Below are 22,336 nucleotides of genomic sequence, written 5' to 3' on the forward strand. Positions count from 1 at the left end.
TCGCAGCCCAATAACACTGGAAAGACATCCGGTGTCTGGATTCTGCCAGATTTTATCCACAAGGGCCAGTTACGGTATTGCTGTATACTTCTGGACATACGCCAACACCTTGAACCTACCCCCTGATATTTTAGTCCCCTTTTGAAGGTGCAAAGGTAACTCCCATCCTGGAATTGCTCTACTTGGAAAGCCCATCTCACCCCAGAACATCTCCTATCTTGTGGAATCCCACCATATACCTAGGAAGTGATCCCTTCATCCCCTGCAATGGCTATCGGAGCAGTTAAGTGGATGATGTTTTCAACTCCAGAGTTAACTATCTTCTTAATGTTTGTAGAGAGGGTGTCTCCTTGATGCTGTTTAATGATCCTTTGATTAAAGCATATGACTGAAAGTCACATCTGGTTCTGTTTCATCGTGCCCATGGAGAAATGGGGCACACATTTTATGGTCCAATGTTAAGAAATACTCATCACCCAGCAGCTCCTGGGATTCTCAGTTAAGAGCTCAGCTCTTTTGAAAGTCTGGTCTCTTCATGTAAGGGTATGTCTTCACTACCCACTGGATCAGCGGGCAGTGATTGATCCAGCAGGGATAGATTTATCGCGTCTAGTATAGATCGATTTCCCCCCCTTGGATAGCTGCTTCCAAGAGCTAAATTTTTTTGCAACAGGGTGAGCGATCCAGGCAAGGAAGATGCTGTGTAAGAACAAAGTATCGTTAGAACTCCATGTCTACATTAGAAGTTGCCTGTATCCTTCTCCCATTCTCTTTGTTTATTTCTTTTAATAAAAAGAAAAGGAGTACTTGTGGCACCTTAGAGACTAACAAATTTATTTGAGCATAAGCTTTGTGAGCTACAGCTCAGAATAAGTTTAGACAATGTTTCTAACTACATACTGAAGGAATGTCATGCAGATACACTAAGGAAGCTGTGTAGAAAAATAAAATGAATAATAATTTACCTTCTGCACACACACTGGTATTATTTATATAGAGTACTGAGTTATGGCAGGAGCCCAAAGTAAATCCATTACAGAAACCAGTTTTTAAACAGCTAGCCAGTTGGCTAATATCCTGGGTCCAGATGGTGCTCACCGATATACATGTGCCTCTCCCACTAATGTCAATGGATTTGTGTTCAGGTCTGAGAGCACAATAATAGACTAGACACAATAAATCGATCCCCACCTGCCGAGCCAGACAGAAATCGATCCCCACTGGATCGATCGCTGCCCGCCGATCCGGGCAGAAAGGGAGGTAGAAGAAATTTCAGCTACTACACTTTCCTGAGTCCCCTGGTACATTTTATGATTAATTTTTCTCCCCAATGCTTTTTGAAAAATCCTCATTAACAAGAGAAAGTGACTTAGATGCCTTAGTCACATAGGGAAAAAATTTCAAAAGCACTTAAGTTCTATTTTCAGAGGTGATTTAGGAGCCCAAATCATTGGGACTTGCTCTCCTAAGTGCCTATGTCGCTTTTGAAAATAGGACTTAAGCACTTTGAGAACTTTACCCACAAGTTCCAATTCTGCAGTGAGATGTGGGTATGTGACACCTGCCATTTTGGTCGACATCAGGAAATGATCTGGGGACTTCCAGAGCTCAAGATTCCTAACTGGAACTGAGCAGATAAGTGATTTTTGGCTCGGTTGCGGAACCAAAAAATCCTGGGGAAAAAAATTAGGTTCGTTTCATATCAAAACTAGATGTTTCAGTTTTTCTGTTTCTGAGCAGATGGTCATTCCCAAATGTCACTTCAGTGAGAAAGTGTTGAAATGAACCATTTCAACTTTTCTTCTCCCCCCCAACTGAGTTTTTAATTCTGTTGAAACTATTTGCTGAGTTTGATCTGACTTTGCAAATAGTTTGGGTTGCCTCAAAACTGCATTTTTTCAGTAAATATATTAGTTACTGGAAAAGAATGTCACCCAGTTGTACTCACATCCTCTGTGGATCAGCAGATTTGGGGACCTGTAACACACACTCTCCAGGGGGTTGCACAGAGGTAAACAGACCCCTGTCCCTCTATGGAGCCCCATTGGAAGTTGACAGGAATACTTGCATGCTAAAACTTACATGTGTAAGTGCTTGTGAGATTGGGATCTGTCTACACTGCAGCAGTCAGCGAGCCTCCCAGCACAGGTAGACAGATGCACGCTAGCAGGACTTAAGCTAGCATGCTAAAAGTAGTTGTCTGGCTATTGCGGTTTAGGCAGCAGCACGGGCTCCCAAGCCCACCCGAGCCCCTGGCTCTGAGTGTGGGTGGCTAGCGTGAGTCTGTGCCAGAACCACAACATGTACACTGAGTGTGCTAGTGTAACCCACACACCTTCTGGGTGCGGTGTTCATCCCATCTAGTGGCACTGAGACCCCTTAGAGAGAGAGAGTTAAATGACTCTGCTCTACAGCCTTAGTTCAGAGCCAGCTGGCTTTTAGCTCATACACTAAGTTCCAGATGTCTCCGGTTCGATACTGCCTGCCGCCGACTGGGATCTGTTGGTGCTACACTAGCTCAAACCACACGCGTGCCCATCTGTCTACTGGGGCTGGGAGGCTCACTCCCAGCTGCAGTGTAGGTAATGAGCTAAGTGGTTATATTCTAGGGGGGAAGTGAAACTGACTATACACAAAGTGCTGTTATGTGCACAAAGGAAGCAGACAAATTGGATGGGATTTTCAAAAATGCTCAGCATTACTTTGACTCTGCTCCCACTAGAATTCATGGTAAAACTGATTTTGAGTTCAGTGGAAGCAGAGTCAGGCCAATGTTGAGTCTTTTTTTTTTTTTTTAATCCAACCTTCGTTGCAATGGAACAGAAAGTTGGTAGACAGCTTTTCAAAAGAGCTCAGCACCCAGCATGCTGAATTCTTCTCAAAGTGTCATGTGGCACTTGTATGTAAAACATGTCAGAGGTGTCTGCAGTGTTGTTGGTCCCCGGATATGAGAGACAACGTAAGTGAGGTAATAAATCTTGTTGGTCCAATGAAAGATATTACCTTACCTACCTTATCTCAGGCACATTTCAGACAGAAGGATACTAAGGCTGATGATGTCTCTTTTAAAGCCCAGAGTGTAGCAATATGGATTTGATAAATATGGTAGAGGTTAGAGGCACTGGGAAATTAATGCCCAGGCCAACTCACAAGAGAGAGGTCTTCAAACAAAAGCCTAACAAGATCCAATGGTTGGAAGATGTAGCTAGACAATTTCAGACTGGAAATAAGGAGCTAAGTTTTCACAGTGAGGGTAATTAACCACTGGAACAATTTACCCAGGATTGTGGTGGATTCTCCATCACTGAAAATTTCTTAATGAAGATTGGTGGGTATTCTTCTAAAAGATGCTTTAGTTCAAGCAAGAATTAATTCAAGGAAGTTCTATGGCCTATGCTATGCAGGAGGTCAGACTAGATCAATGGTTCTCAACCAGAAGTACACATACCCCTGGGGATACGCAGAGGTCTTCCAGAGGTCATCTAGATATTTGCCTAGTTTTACAACAGGCTACATAAAAAGTATGAGCAAAGTCCGTAAAAACTAAAATTTCATACAGACAATGACTTGTTTATACTGCTCTATATACTATACACTGAAATGTAAGTATGATATTTAATATTTGATTTAATGAGAAAGTAAGCTGTTTTTCAGTATTAGTGTACTCTGACACTTTTGTATTTTTATGTCTGATTTTGTAAGCAAGTAGTTTTTAAATGAAGTCAAACTTGGGAGTACGCAAGACAAATCAGACTCCTGGAAAGGTTGAGAGTCACTGGACTAGATGGTCACAATGGTCCCTTCTGGCCTTAGACTCTATGAATCATTGGTGGTGGCTTCTAACGAAGCCGTGAAATCAGGTCTGAAGCTGTAGAGCTGGTCAACACTCGGGTTTGGCACCAATTTAACTAAAATCAATAGAAAAAGCAGTTTAGATGAAGGCTCGTTTACATGAGACTGGTTTCAGAGTAACAGCCGTGTTAGTCGGTATTTGCAAAAAGAAAAGGAGTACTTGTGGCACCTTAGAGACTAACCAATTTATCTGAGCATAAGCTTTCGTGAGCTACAGCTCACTTCATCGGATGCATACTGTGGAAAGTGCAGAAGATCTTTTTATACACACAAAGCATGAAGAAATGGGTGTTTACCACTACAAAAGGTTTTCTCTCCCCCCACACCACTCTCCTGCTGGTAATAGCTTATCTAAAGTGATCACTCTCCTTACAATGTGTATGATAATCAAGGTGGGCCATTTCCAGCACAAATCCAGGGTTTAACAAGAACGTCAGGGGGAGGGGGGGCATAGGTTACCTTGCATAATGACTTAGCCACTCCCAAGCCTAAGTTAATTGTATCCAATTTGCAAATGAATTCCAATTCAACAGTCTCTCGCGGGAGTCTGGTTTTGAAGTTTTTTTGTTGTAATATCGCAACTTTCATGTCTGTAATCGCGTGAGAGTCTGGTCACGCGATTATAGACATGAAAGTTGCGATATTACAACAAAAAAACTTCAAAACCAGACTCCCGCAAGAGACTGTTGAATTGGAATTTATTTGCAAATTGGATACAATTAACTTAGCCACTCCCAGTCTCTATTCAAGCCTAAGTCATTACGCAAGGTAACCTATTTCCCCTTGTTTTTTCCTCCCCCACCCCCCCCAGACGTTCTTGTTAAACCCTGGATTTGTGCAGGAAATGGCCCACCTTGATTATCATACACATTGTAAGGAGAGTGATCACTTTAGATAAGCTATTACCAGCAGGAGAGTGGTGTGGGGGGAGAGAAAACCTTTTGTAGTGGTAAACACCCATTTTTTCATGCTTTGTGTGTATATAAATCTCCTCACTGTATTTTCCACTTTATGCATCCGATGAAGTGAGCTGTAGCTCACGAAAGCTTATGCTCAAATAAATTGGTTAGTCTCTAAGGTGCCACAAGTACTCCTTTTTTTTTTCACATGAGACTGTTTCACCAATTTAATTTAAGGTGAAAATCCAGTGAAAAAGGATTATTTTGGTTTAATAGTGGCTTACTTTGGTTTAAATCCATTAGGAACAGGATTAAGGTAAATAAGAGCATCTGTACAGCTTTTCCACCAGTTAAATTATTTTTTTTTAAAATCAATATCGTTAAACTGGTGCAATTTTCTCACGTAGACAAGACTTAAGCTGGTTTGAAGGGAAACAAGCTATATTCATATAAACACTCTTATATTGGTAACTGCACCAACACTAGGGGATTGCACTGATTTAATTGTAACTAATTTTCTACTGATTTAGTTACATTGGTCAATATTCAGTTTTTGCACCAGCCCTTGACATGAATTCCTTAAAGTCAGGACTGTAAAGGAAAATGTAGATAGTCAGCAGAGTTTACTGTTGTAACTTATCTTGGGTTTCTGAACTCCTGTAGAATAGAGGTAAATGGATTTCTTTAAACAACAGAGATGCCATAAATCTCATCAAGCCTGTATCATCAATAGGCTGGAAGTAAACATGAAAATAAGACAAATTTGTGACAATACTTGCAGGCACCAATGTGGGAGGGGGGAAATAAGAAGGGGAGAGAGCCAACAAAGAATCTTATAAGAAAACAAATCTTGCAGGCTTATTTTCCTGCTTACTAAGTCCTTTATCTGGTTTGCCAGGGCTCATCCTAAATAAATGTGCTATAATAGCCATATGGCAGGAGTCAGATTACTAGTTTTCTGAAGGTTCTGTGTTTGTTTGGGTTGTTTTTTGGCAAGATAAAAGTGGTATAAGAGCCCTTTCCATGTGGTGTTCAGATCTTCAGTTTGTCCTCCGAGATCTATTTCAAGCATTTCCCCTGCCCTCCACTCACAACACACCACACCTCTTCCACTCCCCAAAACCTCAGTGTTGCTACTTTTCAGGAGCTGAGAAGTCTGAGGAACACAAAGCTATTTGCACAATCCAGAGAATCCAAACACTTTGATGATCATTTGACTGTGTTCCTCAGCCACTAACACCAGTCAATAGCAATATTGATCCTAACCTTATTGTTACTTCATATGGAACGGCAGAGGGTTCCATTTATGCTCCCGACTGTGATTCTGGCTATGATGGACCAAGTCAGAAATAATTATGCCCATGGATGTTTCCACACATCACTGGGGCACCTTTTGAAACGGTGCCACTTGGAGATCTCTGTTACTAATGAAGTGGAGTCTATCTAGATTGCATGCTTCTAAGGGAAGTGGCATCAATTGCTGATTCCTGGGGTGGGAGAGAAGTTTACTCCATTTCAGGGAAATGATTCAGTATTTCAGAACTTCTGTAGGTCGCTGGCTTTAGCCAGGAGGAGCTTTAATGCCACCAAATGCCACCTCGCTGTTATACAATGCTTTTCAGCAGTGGACCTCTCACTGCTTTGCTAAAGAGGGAAACTGAGACACAGAGAGGAGAACTGACTTGCCCCAAGTTACCCCCAAACCAGTGGCAGAGCCAGGAACAGAACCCAAGTCTCCTAATGCCTAGTCTTGTGATATAGCCATTAATTTACACAGCTTCCCTTTGGTAAAGTGCAGTCAGGTGAAGTGTAACTGTGGTGCTGTATTTACTGAGCAGGGAAAACCAAACTACAGTGGAGAAGCAGGTGACAGTGTTCAGAGGCTCTTGGCTTGTCTGTTTAGCCTGGGGTAGGGGAGAGTGGAGTGGCCTGCATTCCAAGTTCGCACAAGTGGCTGAGATGCCTTGGGGATTCCGGCAGCATAAATGAATGCAAAATCACTAAGAGCTACACATTTTGATAACGACTGGGACTAGTGAAAGAGTCAAACATAATTGACTGTGCCCCCTAGCACTAAACAGTATTTACAAGTTTAGGGTAGACCTAGTTCTTGATATTTAATTACTTTTGTAATAATCATTTAGCCTTTTATAATCTTTAAAATCCCTGTATTTATATGGTTTATTCTGTATCACCCACTGCTGAAATGCAGCCCTCTGGGATAGAAGGCTGGAGCCGTAGGACTTTCCATTGTTTTGGTTTTTAACTTGGGCTTGTGCCCTTTTATGTTTGTTTATTATTTGTTGATTAGGTTTTTAAATTTTGCTTTTTTTTAACCTTAGAAATATCAGGAACATCAATTCTGGTTCTCTCTGGAGGACTTGTTTATTGTCAGAACATTTTTCAGAGTAACAGCCGTGTTAGTCTGTATTCACAAAAAGAAAAGGAGTACTTGTGGCACCTTAGAGACTAACCAATTTATTTGAGCATGAGCTTTCGTGAGCTACAGCTCACTTCATCGGAACATTCTGCATGTTAGACCAAGCCCTTTAATTGAAGGACTGGAGAACTGCTAAATGTTTTCACAAGCCCATCCTTTATCCAAAATGCTGATTTGTCATTGAAGTTAAATATGTTATACAACCAAAGCTGTAGTCATTCTGACTACAAACTGTTCTCACATTTCCCTCTCTAGCCTTGTAGTGTCATTTTGCTAGTTCTCAGCCCTCCGAGACAAAAGCAAGGTTTATTGTTGTCAAAACAAGTAAAATTCTCTTCAAAACCTACCTTTCAAGTCTTCATCAAAACAATAAAAGTATAAGCCCCATTTTTTAATTTGCATGTCACCTTTGAGGACAGCAAATGGAGAAATGTCTTTATCCATTTAAAACAAGAGGACAGCTTGCTTGGAATGCCAGATGGGAGTGAGGTTACTCCTAACTAATTCTGCAGATGAACAAACAGAAAAATACACCATATTTGTTCCTGATCTCATAGGAGGTATTAATTTGGCCCAGCAGATCTAGATACAAAGAAGTCTTTGTTCTGGAAAACAGAGAATAGGACAATAGCCGTCTGATAATATAACCACTGGGCATCTGTCTAGATTCTCTATTACAATGGCATCCTTTGAAATAAATGACAAATGAAAGGGGAAGATGTCTTACACCATAAGAACCATAAAATTGGAGTTGATGTACCTTATTGAGTCTAGCTATAGTGAATTGCAATGGTTATTTACCAAAAAATAAAAATTAAAAAAAATCCCCACGTTTCTTTTGATTCCAGAAGAGGAAATTGTATCTATTGTTTAAAGTCATAATTAGTATTATGTTAGCGATAATGACAACATCCTTAAGAGCCTGAGCATCAGACTTCCCATTTTCTCTCACTGTGTGAGTGATGCCACAACTGTCATGAAGACTGATTTGAAAGAACTCCTGTTCCAGCCCTCTGTTTCTGGCCATTGTGATGACATTCCTGCTGGCAGAAGAATCGGCAGATCTGCCCCTAGGATTTCCTAGAGTCATTCACTTATTCCTGTTCATTTGGAATGCTGCTCACCCGGCTTTAACTTTTAGCAAACCTTTGTGGTCACTTGCAAATGAATGAACCTGTTAAACAAGGTGTGCCTGGTAATTTTCATAAGCCAATTATCTTGGGTTGATTTCTGCATGTGTAGACTGGCAGTGGCACTGAATATAGCCAATGGGTTTTTTTCATTAATAAAATTATCATGTTTCTCGCATTCTCTAAAAGCAACCTGCATTATTTCTTCCAAATCCTGAATCTCGCCCCAGAGGTCAAAGCAGAGAAGGAATACTCCTCTGTAAAACCGAATGCTGTAAAGCTGCCCTTTCCCAAGTGCCTGTGAGTCATAAGCTTGTCATACAGTCACAGCAATCAATTTGACGTTCTAGAATAGTTATTTTTGGATGATGACAATGTCAGTTATCAGAATCAAAACAAAGCCATATTCTTCCAATTGACGTCCCTACACGTCAGTGCTTGTATCAATAGAAGCTGCATGTAGGGGGGTGATTACGCATATATCCAAGTATGTGGCCCTAAATCTTACAGCATAAACTGAAGAAGAGCATTGGGAGGGCTTGATATTATACGTTCATTTGTTAAGGGTGTGGTCTTAGGCAAATTCTTCCCCCACTTCTAACTATGCAGCTGCCCACTGTTCTGATGCTACAGTTTCACAGCATCACAGATGAAAAGTGGCCAGTCTGCCTATAGCAATGCATTAGCCATAACCTGCATGAGAGCCAAAGAGTGGTGTTGGTGGCAAGGGCTAGAAACTTAGCATTGGTTTGGGTTGCTGGTTTTTTTTAACTAATTATTTGTATTGCAGTAGTGTCTAGGAGCCCCAGTCAGGGACAAGGAACTTATTGTGCTAGGTGCTATACAAAAAGTTGATGGCTTTGGTGCCTCATTCACCAGAGAATGCTTCCTACTCACTGGTAGGGAGTGGATTTTTCAAATACTGGATATTTTACAGAACTAGACATTGCAGTGCTGATTCCAGTACCACTGGAAATTCCTATATGGTTAGGGACCTGCCTATCTCAAGAAACTCCCCCTTTTCCCTGCCATAGGAGGATTCTCTCACTGTAGAAAATCCGAGTTGAATTTGCTTCCCATGCTATTTCAAGCTAGTGCCTGGAGGTCAGCATTTGTGCTATGTAAGGCCCATCTCTTCTGAGGGGGTGGGAGCTAGAGATTTGGTTTATTTGTGTGGGAATTTGACAACAGCCAAGCTGTATCTTTTTAGAGACTGTCACTGCACCAAGAGGCTTGCTGGAATGGAGGTCTTTTACATTCCAGAATACACTGAAAAGGGACCAAAATAGTCTATAGTGCATCAGTCATTGCAGGGATGGATCCTGCTCTGTTTGGACAGCATAGAGTACAAAGGGACCCTGACTCTGACCGGGGTCTTTGGTATTTAAGGGAGACTAGTAATAAATATCCTAATGCGGGAGAATTCATGCCCTGCAGACATTAATATTACTTGATAAGATTTTTTTCCCAGTACGTGCCTGAGTCTCCTATACATTATAAATGGGATTTTCAAAAAGCTCTCAACGTTGGCTGAAGTCAGAGAGTTTTACTATTAACTTAATTGGGAGCAAAGTTGAACCTATCCCCGACTTCCCCCAACAAATGCATTTGCACACCTAGCTTGTCTGATTTTTATGATTGTGCTTACAAATCAGGTAACTGCATGTGCAAGCTGCCAGTGGCAACTGGTGTGTACCATCAAGGACAGATGTGCATGCATTTCTTTCTTCATAGAGATTAGAAGCAGGCCCAGATTAGGTGCAGGACTGGGCCCCAGGTGTCCCTATATTACAGACTGTGTGTACTAACCTCACTGAGTTCCTTGTTTCCACCACACTCTGGTGGAAAGACATGTACTTATGTATTTATACAGACTCCTGAAGATTTCCAATAAAGACAGCTCTGAATCATTGCTTTCAGGTTCCACAGGAGTAAATCCACCCACTTCGGTGTTATTAATGTCAACAAAGGTGTTGTCTTGGGCCCTATCTAATGTTCTGCAGATTGCCTGCTTCAATGCTCCCCCGACTGGTGCATTCTTGGGCCACGTGCTCTAACTCTCTCAGTGCAGTCCACACATGTTTAACAGCAGATTACAGTAGCAATTTTCATTTAGGGGAATAGGCCTTAACTTTGTGTCACTGACGTGTTTGTTTGTTTGTTTTTTATGCAAGCATTTGGGCCTGACAACTCCTTACTCTAATTTACAGGCTTAAAAAAAGATGATAAAAATGATGCACTTTTTCAACAGCAGTCCTTTTGGGATGGATAAGATTTCTAAGGACTGCGTCACTGGAGTAAAGCTGCCTGGAAAACCTTCCACATCATCAGAATCTGAACCAGATATTGTGTCTATTGAATCAGCTGTGGAAGAGACCCAGCCAAAAGATCAGATGAAAACTGAAAGCCAAGGACAAGATTCTGCTCTCGGAGACTCACATGAACCTTCCACTGAAGCCAATGAGAGCTGTCCTCATTCATCTGAGTGCAGAGATAGTCCCAAAAAGAAAAAGAAGGGAATAAAGGGAAAACTAAAAGATGCCTTTTCCAATTTTTGGGGTGGTCAGAAGATAGAGAATCTAATAGAAAACGATGGAGTATTGACAGGTACAGTATGCCAGTTCTATCTACATAAATGGCCACCCCACATCATTAGTGTATTTTATCCGCACAGTGCCCCTCAGGGGTGGGGAAGTATTATCCCCTTTTTACAGGTGAGGAATGGAGGCATAGGTCAGATTAAGTGACTTCCACTAATCTGGAAGTCTGTGGTTGAGGCAGGAATTGGACCAAGGTCTCCCAAATCCACTAGACTATCCCTTCCTCCTTTTAAGCAATTAGTGTTGGGTAGTCTATCTCCAATGTAAATGTCCAACCCTGGTACAGATAACAAACAGGCTTGGCAAAATATGTGTGCGTCTGACCACCAGGATATATGTCTGGAGGCCAAGCAGGTAGGCTGGCCATTCTAGCATCCATACAGCCTCGAGGCTAGCTGGAAACCACCTGTTGTCAGCTGTTACTGGAAGCCACACCATCCCCAAAGCCAGGCTTCTGTAATGGATGTTGTAGCACTGGACAATGATGATTGACCTTTACTGGGAGGGGTATTCTAACATAGCGGCCTCTCCTGTCCAGAGTACAGTGCTTGAAGGAGGATTGGACACTTTGATGCTTACCTACTAGCACCAAGTATTTATATTCTCAGGGTTTGTCTATATGAACACTTAGTTTGTGGTGAGCTGGGGTGTAAATCTACCCCACACTAGCCTGCCATGTATGAAGTGTCTGTCTGTGTAGACCTTGCTAGTGTGCACTGTAAATTCCTTAATGCACATGCATTTTGACTTACCCCGCTTTGAAACGAGTGTCGATTCAAGCACATCCTGGAATTTTTAGTGTGCAGCAGCAGGGTCCACATGGACACTTAGTGCGCAGCAGCAGGAGAGATTTATACCTCAGCTTGCTGCACGCTCAGTGTTCTTGCAGACCAGCCTCAGGCATGGCATGGGATGAAAAATCAGTTTTCCCTGCAGTTTCTTGTTCTAGTGTCTGGCTCTTGGTACAACAGCGAGTACTAACAGCTGGACACTAGATTCTGTGTACTTGCCAACTGTTTCTATCATTCTGATCCACAATCCTAGTGGAAATCTAAGTTCAGGAGCAACAACAGTTTGAATTTTTCTCTAATATTGGGACTTCATGTGCCAGGTTTTTTAGTTACTGTTGTATTCTGTTTGCTTATACTCGTTCTTCAAATGTCTTAGTATGCCCGTGATCCATGTGTCGAATTCCCAGTGACATCACTGGGTGTGACATGACTGGAATGAGCAGATTGCCTTCACTATTGGTCAGGGGTACTATTAATGGCCTTTGAATGATTTGTAGTCTTTCTGGTGACTAAGGTTTTGACATTTGTTCCCTCCAAAGTGATCTTTGAGGAGCAAGCGGACACGGGTGAGACCTGAGGATGTATTGTCTCGTTTCCACTCCTCCCCATCCCTTACACACACACATGCACTTTACAAGAAAGAGCACAATTGGCTGAGCTTTTGATGTGTCTGCATACACTTTCCCGTAATCGTCAGCGTTCCTGCTTTTAAGATGCAGGTACTGCTCAGTTTAGTAGCCTGGATCTTTTCTACTGCTAGATGGATGGCAGAGGGTAAAAAAAACTTCAAAACTCAACTGGGATATCTATATCTCTCTATCTATAAGCCCTTAGTAGAACCTCTAGTATTTTAGCATAAAACAGATGGCAGCACATCCAACCCCTGGATTTGTAATACGTTGGCACAGCCTGAGTCACAGTCATGTCTTGCGAGAGAGATGGCAGGAATATTCAGAGATCTCTAAAAGTCACCTGAATGACGCTTTGCAGTGAAGTCTAAGAATCTGCATTAAAAGGGCTGTATAACTGAATGCACTGTAGTATTGTGGGGCCATTTTTGTAAAGAAGATGGGAGCCTCTGTCATAAAGCATTTGGGTACAAAAATTGTTCTTCTTTTGACAGCTGAACATATCAGAGAGCACCTTGAAAGTGACCATTTCTTCGATGCCACACAACAGCTGATTGCTCTGGAGTGGGCCCTCTACAGGAACTTAAGTGGCAAGAGTGAAGAGGAATTGTCAAGGGAGCAAAGCGAAGTGGAATCACTCTATGAACTACTGAGGTGTAAAGTCTTCAGCATCATAAAGAATTCGATAATCCTAGCACCAGCTAATCCAAAGTTACTACGGCATGCTGTGTACGCAATAGAAGAGCAGGAGGTGGAGGATGAGAAATACAAGTCAGAGAAGCCACCTGACAAGATCGTGAGTTACAGACCCAGAAAATGGAGGGAGGTTTGGATGGACACAGTGAAGCAGTCTGTAGCTGATCGTATGAAAGACATCCAGCGCACTAGCTGTGCTGAGAACCTGTCTACAACTGCTCATTGCCTCCTGCACATGGGAAGGACAATGAAAGAGGATATGACAACAGTGGTGGAATGCATTAAACAACATTACCATGCGCAGTTTAACGTGTGCAGCACATATGCAGAATGTTACCACAGCTATTTCTCTTCTCAGCTGCAGCAGATTGCTGACTTTGAACTGGGAGATAAGGACACATATCTCCTCCTCACTTGGGTGCAGAACCTTTATCCAAAGTAAGTGGTGATTATATCTATATGTTTCTCACTAGAGTTGACTGATCTGCATTCATGTATTCCCAGATCATACATGGATGGGGCCTATTATCACTTAGTCCATTATCTTTGGTGGTTTTGCCAATAGCAGATTTTGGATTGTAGATTCCAGAACTAGTCAGTAAAGGTGATTTCTCTCTCTGGACATTTAGAGATGGTGTCTGAGCAAAGTGCATCCTAATAAGAGAACACTTAGGCTTGGTTTAAACTTAAAAGTTATGTCAACACAGCTGAATCTGACAGGGGTGTGAAAAAACCACACTCCTCACCAACATAGCTATGCTGACAAAACCCCTATGTAGATTGAGCTATGTTGACAGAAGATGGCTTCTGTCGAGGCAGCGAACATTGTGCAGGGAGGTGGTATTCCTATACCAACCGAAAAAGTCCTTTAGTCCGTGTAGGCTGGGTGTACATGAGAGGGCTTTGCTGACACAGGCTGCATGGTGTAGACATAGCCATAGAATAGGGGATATTTATGGCAAAATCCTTCCCTTGCTGTAAGCAGGCACACGGGGAAGTGGGTATGTCTTAGGAATCCATCTGAAGGTGTATGAGCCATCCTGCCAGCGCAGGATGGACAACGGCAACTGGGAGACACTCTACAGCATAATTTACTGCTGGTCCCAGAAAGGAGCAGGGTTCACCCACCTTTAGAGCAGGCTCCATGTTGCAGCATGTGTACAAGACACCTAGGGGTTACATCACACCCCATGCTAGCAGACCATACCGCTCTGCAGGCTGGTGAGAACTGGCAGGTGGGCCCTCTCCTAGTGCCTTGTGGCAAGTGCTGCCATATGGATGTGTGCACCCTCACGTGCCCCCATCAGTCACACCCGCATGGCCCAGGGCAGGAGTTTGCCTGCAGTGATTAGCAATGTACAGCATCAAGTACAATTTTTACAGTATCCAATTCAGAGAGTAATTTTGAAACTCAAACACCTCTTGGGTATCTTGACAGCCATGCCAGGTTATACACTGTAACTTAACAGCCTGCAGGTCGCAGAAGATGCCTCTCTGTCTATGCTCTGTAGTGGATCATTTGCCACCATGTACAGTTACACTTTAACACCATGCTCCTGTGCACTGAGTCATGCCAATTACACTCCATTGCTCTTCAGCCGATTCAGCGGGCATCTAAGTAGTCAGGGAGTCCCCTCACCTGTCCCTGTGGCTTAAATACATAGGATGGTATTTCCCAGGTCTTGTACTGTGTGGTCCTTGGGCCTGACGCTCCACTGATGTAAATCAGCATAGCTCTGTTGGCTCCAACGATGCCCACATATTTATGTGTAAGTTGGCTTCGCTCCACTGATGTCAAGTACATGGCTGATTTTTGGAATCAATGGTGCTATGCTGATTTACCCCAGCTGAGGACCTGGCCTGAAATCAACACCTGCCGTTTATTCTAATCCCATGGGGAGGATTTTTCACTTCCCCTCAGAGTGCCACAACAGCAATCTTTCAGCCCAGTGGGGCTGGAAGGGGGTCAAGTCCATTGCTGCCACTCTTTAATCAAATAGCTCACTGCATCCAAAAGCCTGGGAAGGCTCCCTGTCCTGATCACCCCTCCAGCTGTGCGACTGAACTCTTCCAGATTCTCCTTCTCCAGCCCAGTCACCTCCTCCTGGGGCAGTGAAGGACCTCTTTTCCTTGTGGTCCCTCATTCAACTGCAGGCCTGTGCTCCTGAGAAACACTATGTGAAGTCATCTGGGAGGGTGGAGCATGTTGCTTAGGCATTACCTACAATCCCTGTGTACCTCCAGAGGGTATGTCTACACCGCAGCTGGGAGGTGTAATACACAGCTCGGGTAGACATACATGGGCTAGCTCTGCTCGAACGAGCCCTAAAAGTAGCAGTGTGGCCGCAGCAGTGTGGGCAGTGGCTCAGATTAGCCACCTGAGTACAAGCCCACCCGGCCCCGGGGGTACAGCGCAGGAAGCTAGCCCATGCCATGCCACTGTTTGTGCCACTCTGGCCCCCGTGCTATTTTTAGCATACTAGCTTGAACAGCTTGTGCATGTGTGTCTAGCCACACTGGGAATCGCATCACCCAGCTACTTTGTAGACACTCCCTGAGTTAGGAGGGCAAGGACTGGAACCCAAGTCCAGCAGAGCATTAGCCAAAGGACTGTTATCAGGTCAAACCACCCCATGTTTTGTAAAACTCAACTCCTCTATAGCATTAGACAAACCAGTTGCTCTGCTGTTAGATATGTTTTGTGAAGAAGTCTTGTTTCTTATCACAAACTGTAAATACAAAAGCTGTGTTACTTTATTTTAAAACCCAAAAGTCTTTTCTTCCTAAGTGCTGCTTTGCTGTAAGATGATTGAACTGAGGTTGATTTTAGAATTTTTCCAAAAGCGCTGCTGCACTCGGGCTCGAAATGTTGATAGGCTAGCCACGTTTTAACTACTTTCATAAGGTGCAACGTGTGATTAAATTGGTATTGCTAAATATGGATGAGAGACTTTGCAGACACCTTCCCTAAGACTGCAGAGACGGTCAGTGTTTCACGTCCAGCCTAACCTACTTCCCATGTTAAACACACCAACCGTGCAGTGGGGGAGGGTACACTGCGCAAGGCGCTTGCCTACCACTGGTAAATGAGGATATATAATGTCCCTGGGCATTTCATAGAACACCACAGGATATGTACACCAGGGATGAATTTACCCCAGTGGGTTGAAATTCTACAAGCAAGTCCGTTTTTCCATACACAAAACCCTCACCGTGTCTTATCACTCTGAGTGACTTTATTTGAATATATGGAGATGTAAACCAGATGACTGTAGATTTCCTCTGTGAAAGATTCTCCTCAAACCATGCCTCTCACCTAACAGCCTGAGTGAAACGTAGTGGTCACCTTTAGCAGAGGGCAGGCTTCTGGGCCCAGAGCCTGAGCTGATTCTAAGGAGTGCTCCATGCAGCTGAGGAGAAGGAAGATGTAGACAGTTGGCCTTAAAGTCATCATTGTGCCTCCCCTCCCACCCATGATTCTGGACACTGGTTGCTCCCCTCACAAAAGAGGTTTAAGTTAGTTGCCTATGGCCCCAACGGGCCATTTCACCTGTCAGGGAACAGCAGAGTGGAGAGAATCCTTGGCCAGGCCTCCTGCAGCAGGCAATAGGAGATGCAGCAGCACGGGGAACCACAACAGTGATTCATGTTGCCTCAGGTTCCCCTTGCACTGGGTGAACCCTCCTGCAGCTGGCTACACAAGTTTTAGGGCAACTTTGCAACAGGGAAGCAGCACAGCTCTGATCCCTAGACGTTTAAAGGTGCAGCACACAGGGGGGGAAAAGAACAAACCATGCAAGCCTCCCTCAGCATATTGCATTCAGAAAAGTTCTGGCATAAGCCAAAATACGTGGCTTTGTTTTGAAAACCGATTGGGTGGTTTCAGGAGTAATTTGGGGAGGGGAGAATCAGACAATGTTGTTTCAGTGCTCCAAACCACTGGATTAGGGTAGTTATCTAGAACACTGGCTATTTTCTTATACAAATGCCCTATGAAGGATAAACCGTAGAACTGAGTGTACGTTTTTGACTGAACTTTTTTCAACAAAAAATGCAGATTCTGCACCTTGGTCATCTTCCCCACTCAGCTGTGCCTGACACAGCACTACTGCTGCTAAAGATCTGGCAACAAGTTTCTGAAATTGTAGAAAAGCAGCCCATGGATTGTTGCTAGTAGTACAATGTGGTATTTGTGAAGTGATGGTTCATCTATAAATGTGGACATTGGGTAAATCACTAACATTACTCACTGCAGTTCAAAAGGGTAAGGCCAAATTTGCAAAACCTGCCCTAAGCGTAAGTCTCCTTTGAGGCTGATGGAGTCATTCCACATTGACGCCAGGGTAGCAGCCTATTTCTGCCTCCATGTCAAGCCATCAGTCCTCCCTTCAATAGGTATTTCACAGAAAGAATAATAGCAGGATATGAGACACCAAAAGCCAATCTTTTAGAGATTGAAATTTTAAAAACAACTGCTTGTCCAACATTACTTAATCACTAAAACCCAGTGTCCCATCAGATAATTCAGCTATTGAAAGAGGAAGGGTTGCTTTTATTTTCACTGCTTTGAATTCTCCCTTTCCCACCAGACCTCAACTGCTGGCACAAAACTCAACTCCTGGTTCCATTTAGGCTAGAACACTTCTGCACTGTTTGAATTCCCACAGCAAGCTGTACCAGTGTCCGTTATTGTTTAGTGGCACGAACAAACTATAACTGGAAACTTGGGCTACAAAGCCTGGGCGCTGCCTCCTTTCCTCCAAGGCCTGCCTGCGTTTAACGGCAACACATTTTTACATCTGGTTTTCACTGATTTCTTTAGCAACGTTAGATTTATGTAAACCAACTGTCTTTAATTACACTGACTCTACGAAATGTGGTTGTTTGTTTGTTTGGCTTTTTCATTCCAGTGACATAAGAAAAAATTCCATTTTAGTGAAAGAGTTGGATGAAGCCAAACTGGGGAGCCTTTTGCCACCCAAAATGATCAAACAGCTTGAAGCTACATACTTGTATAATGATGCGGTGAGAGTCTGTTCATTCCTTTCTTACCTTTATTTCTGTGACACACCTTAGTGAAGCTTTATTTTGTCCAGGGCACAGTTACTGTGCATTGCTCTGCTCTCTGCATCATTTTACATACCTTTCAAGATCAGACATGTTAGCTCAACCTCGCTAAGCGGGTGGGAAATGAATCATGTTCTCTCTTGCACAAAGACCTACATAACAAAATGCTGTTGTCTTCATGCTCAGCCCAGCCTACGAGCCTTGGGGGCTGCATGGCTATTTACACAGTAAAACAATTGTTGATCACTTTAGATAAGCTATTACCAGCAGGACAGTGGGGTGGGAGGAGGTATTGTTTCATATTCTCTGTGTATATATAAAGTCTGCTGCAGTTTCCACGGTATGCATCTGATGAAGTGAGCTGTAGCTCACGAAAGCTCATGCTCAAATAAATTGGTTAGTCTCCAAGGTGCCACAAGTACTCCTTTTCTTTTTATCCTAGCTCTGAAAGCCTTACCATAAGAGGGAATAAACAGTCAAAGATTTTTTTGGACCCAGTTTTAAGTAAAGCATGGAGAGAGGGCTCAGTTCTCCTCTCCTAGCCACGTATGTCCAGTGTAGCTCTAGTGGCATTACTCCTGACTTATGTGCTGTTCTCAGAGGAGACTCGTACCCACAGCATTTGTGAAAGCAGGTTGGGTGCATGCAAAGGTGTGCAACTGTGCAGACCTGCTTTTTGAAAACCTGGCCCTTAACTGTACTGAAGAATCTTTGCAGAAATGGCAGAGAGGCTGTTATTCTTAGGTTGTCCCCACGCCCTCCCAAAAGACCTCAAATGGTGACCATTCTAGTAATCACAGTGCTTAGAACCTTTTGATCAGTCAAAAACATCAGGCTAGAATTCCTGGAGACTTGTAAGTAGAAAGGAAGTTCAGTCTGGATTCCAGTCTATAATCCCTTCCAGATGTGAGCTGGGACAGGCAAGTTGTTGAGCAAACAGAATGCAGCAGTAGCCTCTCGGTGCTAATTACTGTATGCACTGTGCGGCTCTGCAGTTATCCATGTCAGGAGCAGGAAGGGTCAGCGCTGAGAAGCAGCCACTATATGCAGCATGCTTCTCCTCCCAAACTGGCAGCTAGTCAGGTGCAGATGTGCCCAGAAGACTGTGCTGCTTTTTGTAGCATTAACTTCTGCACTCTGGGTGGTAGAGGAGCCATGAGGGAGACTGAGCAGGACCCACAGCACTGGAGCTTCCATTTCCCATTCCCCCGGGAATTGGGGGCAATATCCTGTACACCCTCCAAGCCTCTCCCTGACGAAACATTAATTGGAAACACTGCAATAATCTTCACGTTCCAGAGTTCTTGGATGCCCTCCCCTGAGCTAAGCACAGGAGGGTACAATATAGTCTTGAATAAAGACGGCAGGATTGGGCCTTACGGGTATAGGGTTTTTACATGGTACCGTCTGAGAGACTCGTGTAACTGGCAGAGAGTAGAGTTTCAAGTTCCTAGCAGGATTTGATGTAAAATTCCGTTAGGCCAGACAAATTACATGACTGACCAGTAAAATGTAGCCCACGAACTGTGAGCACTAAAAACCATGTACATGGGCTGTGGTAAATGTTGTTTCTTTTCCTTCATTCTGTCAAGGCTTCTGTCAAGAACTGGCTGGCCAAGAGTTTAGAAATGGAAGTAAAGAGGTGGACAGAAGAGAAAGAACCGGAAAAACTGGATGGACGTTTTCATAGTGAATTAGCCATAGATGTCATCCAGGTAACAGAAATGCACTGAAGTGCATTGTTTTACTTGATCCAGGATATATTTAAAATTAAATAACTGTCATGAAGGTATTAGGATTTGAAACTAAGTACAATCCAGTCAAGAAGCTCTAGATATCCAAATAAAGGGAAGACCATGTAATCCTATGGAAAAAATCTCTCTAGGTATTTATGACATCATTATAGTATCTCTGCACGTCCTAACTATCAATAGATTTTTATCCTCAATACCCCTGTGAGGTAGGGAAGTGCTGTTAGTCTCCCTGTACCTCCAGTCCCCATCTGTCAAATGGGGATTGGAGGTACAGGGAGACTAAGTGAGTTGCCCAAGGTCTCACAGGGAGGCTATACCAGAGCAGGGAATTGAACCCAGCTCTCCCACAGCCCAGACCAATGTCCTATCCACTAGGCTTGCCTCAGTAAGAGGCTGTGGGTTGATTCCGTGGGTGGTTATCTATTAGGGACTAGCAGGTCCCTCTGCTCCGCAGTCCTGGGAAACTCCTCTTCCCCACACCTCAAACATGTTGAGGGGGAAAATCCTGCCGTTGTTTGACATGACAAAAGGGAATGCATGTGTGTAACCAAAACTGAACCAGTAGGACCTCTTGTACACAAATGAGCAAAATAGCAGTTATTTGTTGAGGAACTTGGCTGAGTTTCAGGTTGTGTTAGACAAATCAACTCTTGTCCTTCATCTTTTCTTGGGTAGGACTCTCTTCCCTTCCCCCCCCCCCCGGAGATGATTAGAAGATATTTTTCAAAAAGTGTGTGTGTATTATTTTATATATATATATATATATCATTTGACACTCTGTTCACACTTTTTCTTCCTCTGAATTGCTATTTAGTGTCTCCTTCCTCTTCATCTATGTTTTTGATTGAAATCAGAGGGTGCAAATATTGCATTATTGTCCAAAATAAGTACAGTTCCATTGCTTATTCCTAGGACTGGCAGTGTGGTCCAGCAGCTAGGACCCTGTGCTGGGACTCAGGAGAGACCAGCATTCTGTTCCAAGCTCTGTTGTGTGACTTTGGACAAGTCACGGCACCTCTCCCACTTCTCCACCATCTTTAGTTATAGGCAGCTAAAGCAGGCAGCTGCCACTGGCTCTTGCTTTGTGTTTGTGCAGTGCCTATCGCATTGAGAACTAATCTCTTCTAACACCAATGACTAATAAGAAATCCGCATCAGCCACCTTAGCAACTCTCCTGTGGGTTGTTTTTGGCGGGAGAGGGTTGTTGTAGAAGTTTGAAGTTGACCAATGTTCAATTTTATGTCTTAGACTATTCATGGAGGACAAAAGCGAGCTGCAGAAATTACACCTGAACTGGGCAACCAACTGTCCATCGTACTGTTGGTGGAGCTGTCAACATTTTTGAAAAGGTACAATAACAAGCTGTTGCAGGATACAGCTTTCTAAGCGCAAGAGTGACATCCAGTTGCAAAGTTACTGATCATGATTTCTTCTTTCAATCTCTCCCTTTAGCTACAAGAAAGCCTTAGAAGAATTTAAAGAGAAAAACAAGCAGCATGGCTATTTCAAGGCTATGATAATTGCAAATATTAACAACTGCATGAATTTTAGGTAAGAGTCACAATGAAAATGCTTAACTTGTTGCTTTGTAATCAATCCGGGTGACTGTAGCTTTTGGAAGTAAAGAGCATTTCAGCAGCAAACACACTGAAACCTTTAATTGTATTTAATATTTATATACAGATTTAGAGAGAGAGAAGCTACAGTGCAACTTCCAGGAGCTAATATCCAAAATGCTTAATCAAATATTTACATTATATACTTGTCACCCTAATTATTTAGCTAGTGTAAATTAGCATTGCTCCAGGGAACTCATTCATGTGTCATTTTGGAGCAGCTGAGAACCCCACCCAAAGATTTTCGGCTCATAAAATAGTCCTATTATTCCAGATTTCAAATGTTCCTACTGAGTGCAAATTCTGACAACATAGGGGTCATGGAATCAGAATACCAGGGTTTCATTCTTTGTTCTTACACTGATTGATCATGGACAAGTCATGAGTCTCCAAGTACCCATCTGTAGAACAGATATGCACTTGGGTTAAAAGAAAAGTGCCATTTGATTATTTAGGAACAAGCAGTTTCATGCTATTAGACAGTTTCCACAACTGCATTTTCCTTTATCCAAGCTGTGCATCATTAAATATTTTGCTACAAAACTAAGGTACCTTCTGGCTCTCCTAACAGAGTGGAGATATTATCTGTTATTTTCATGAAATAACTGAAAAACAATAGACTGAATCCTGCGTGAGAGGTCAGAGCCTGAGTCAAACTGTTCAAAAGGCATAAGGACATAGGTGCCGAGTTTCTATTCTGCTGGGGGATGCTGCCCCTGGCTCCGCCCAGGCCCTGCCCCCACTCCACTCCTTCCACCAATGCCCCACCCCTGCCCTGCCTCTTCCCACCCAGTTCTGCCCCCTCCGCAAGCGCACTGCACCCTGGCTCCTCTCCCCTCCCCGCCAGTATCTCTCAACGCC

The 22,336-nt window shown here is 43.3% G+C and overlaps 1 protein-coding gene across 4 annotated transcripts in view; it reads left to right on the top strand.

Moving 5' to 3' along the window:
• The window catches only part of TNFAIP2 (TNF alpha induced protein 2), a 47,129-nt gene that overhangs the window by 15,156 nt on the left and 9,637 nt on the right, over nucleotides 1-22,336 (top strand). For 2 of the 4 annotated variants that reach the window (XM_048855044.2, XM_048855043.2), the window contains exons 2-7: nucleotides 10,532-10,928; nucleotides 12,836-13,475; nucleotides 17,948-18,062; nucleotides 19,697-19,819; nucleotides 21,108-21,208; nucleotides 21,312-21,410. In XM_048855044.2, the coding sequence (XP_048711001.2) occupies nucleotides 10,544-10,928; nucleotides 12,836-13,475; nucleotides 17,948-18,062; nucleotides 19,697-19,819; nucleotides 21,108-21,208; nucleotides 21,312-21,410 (1,463 nt within the window). In that variant the 5' untranslated portion in view covers nucleotides 10,532-10,543. The remainder of the gene's footprint in view (nucleotides 1-10,531; nucleotides 10,929-12,835; nucleotides 13,476-17,947; nucleotides 18,063-19,696; nucleotides 19,820-21,107; nucleotides 21,209-21,311; nucleotides 21,411-22,336) is intronic. The other 2 variants (XM_048855046.2, XM_048855045.2) reach the window with 1 other exon arrangement.

The sequence above is a fragment of the Caretta caretta genome, chromosome 6, assembly GCF_965140235.1.
Source record: "Caretta caretta isolate rCarCar2 chromosome 6, rCarCar1.hap1, whole genome shotgun sequence".
In the NCBI taxonomy this organism is placed as follows: domain Eukaryota; kingdom Metazoa; phylum Chordata; order Testudines; family Cheloniidae; genus Caretta; species Caretta caretta.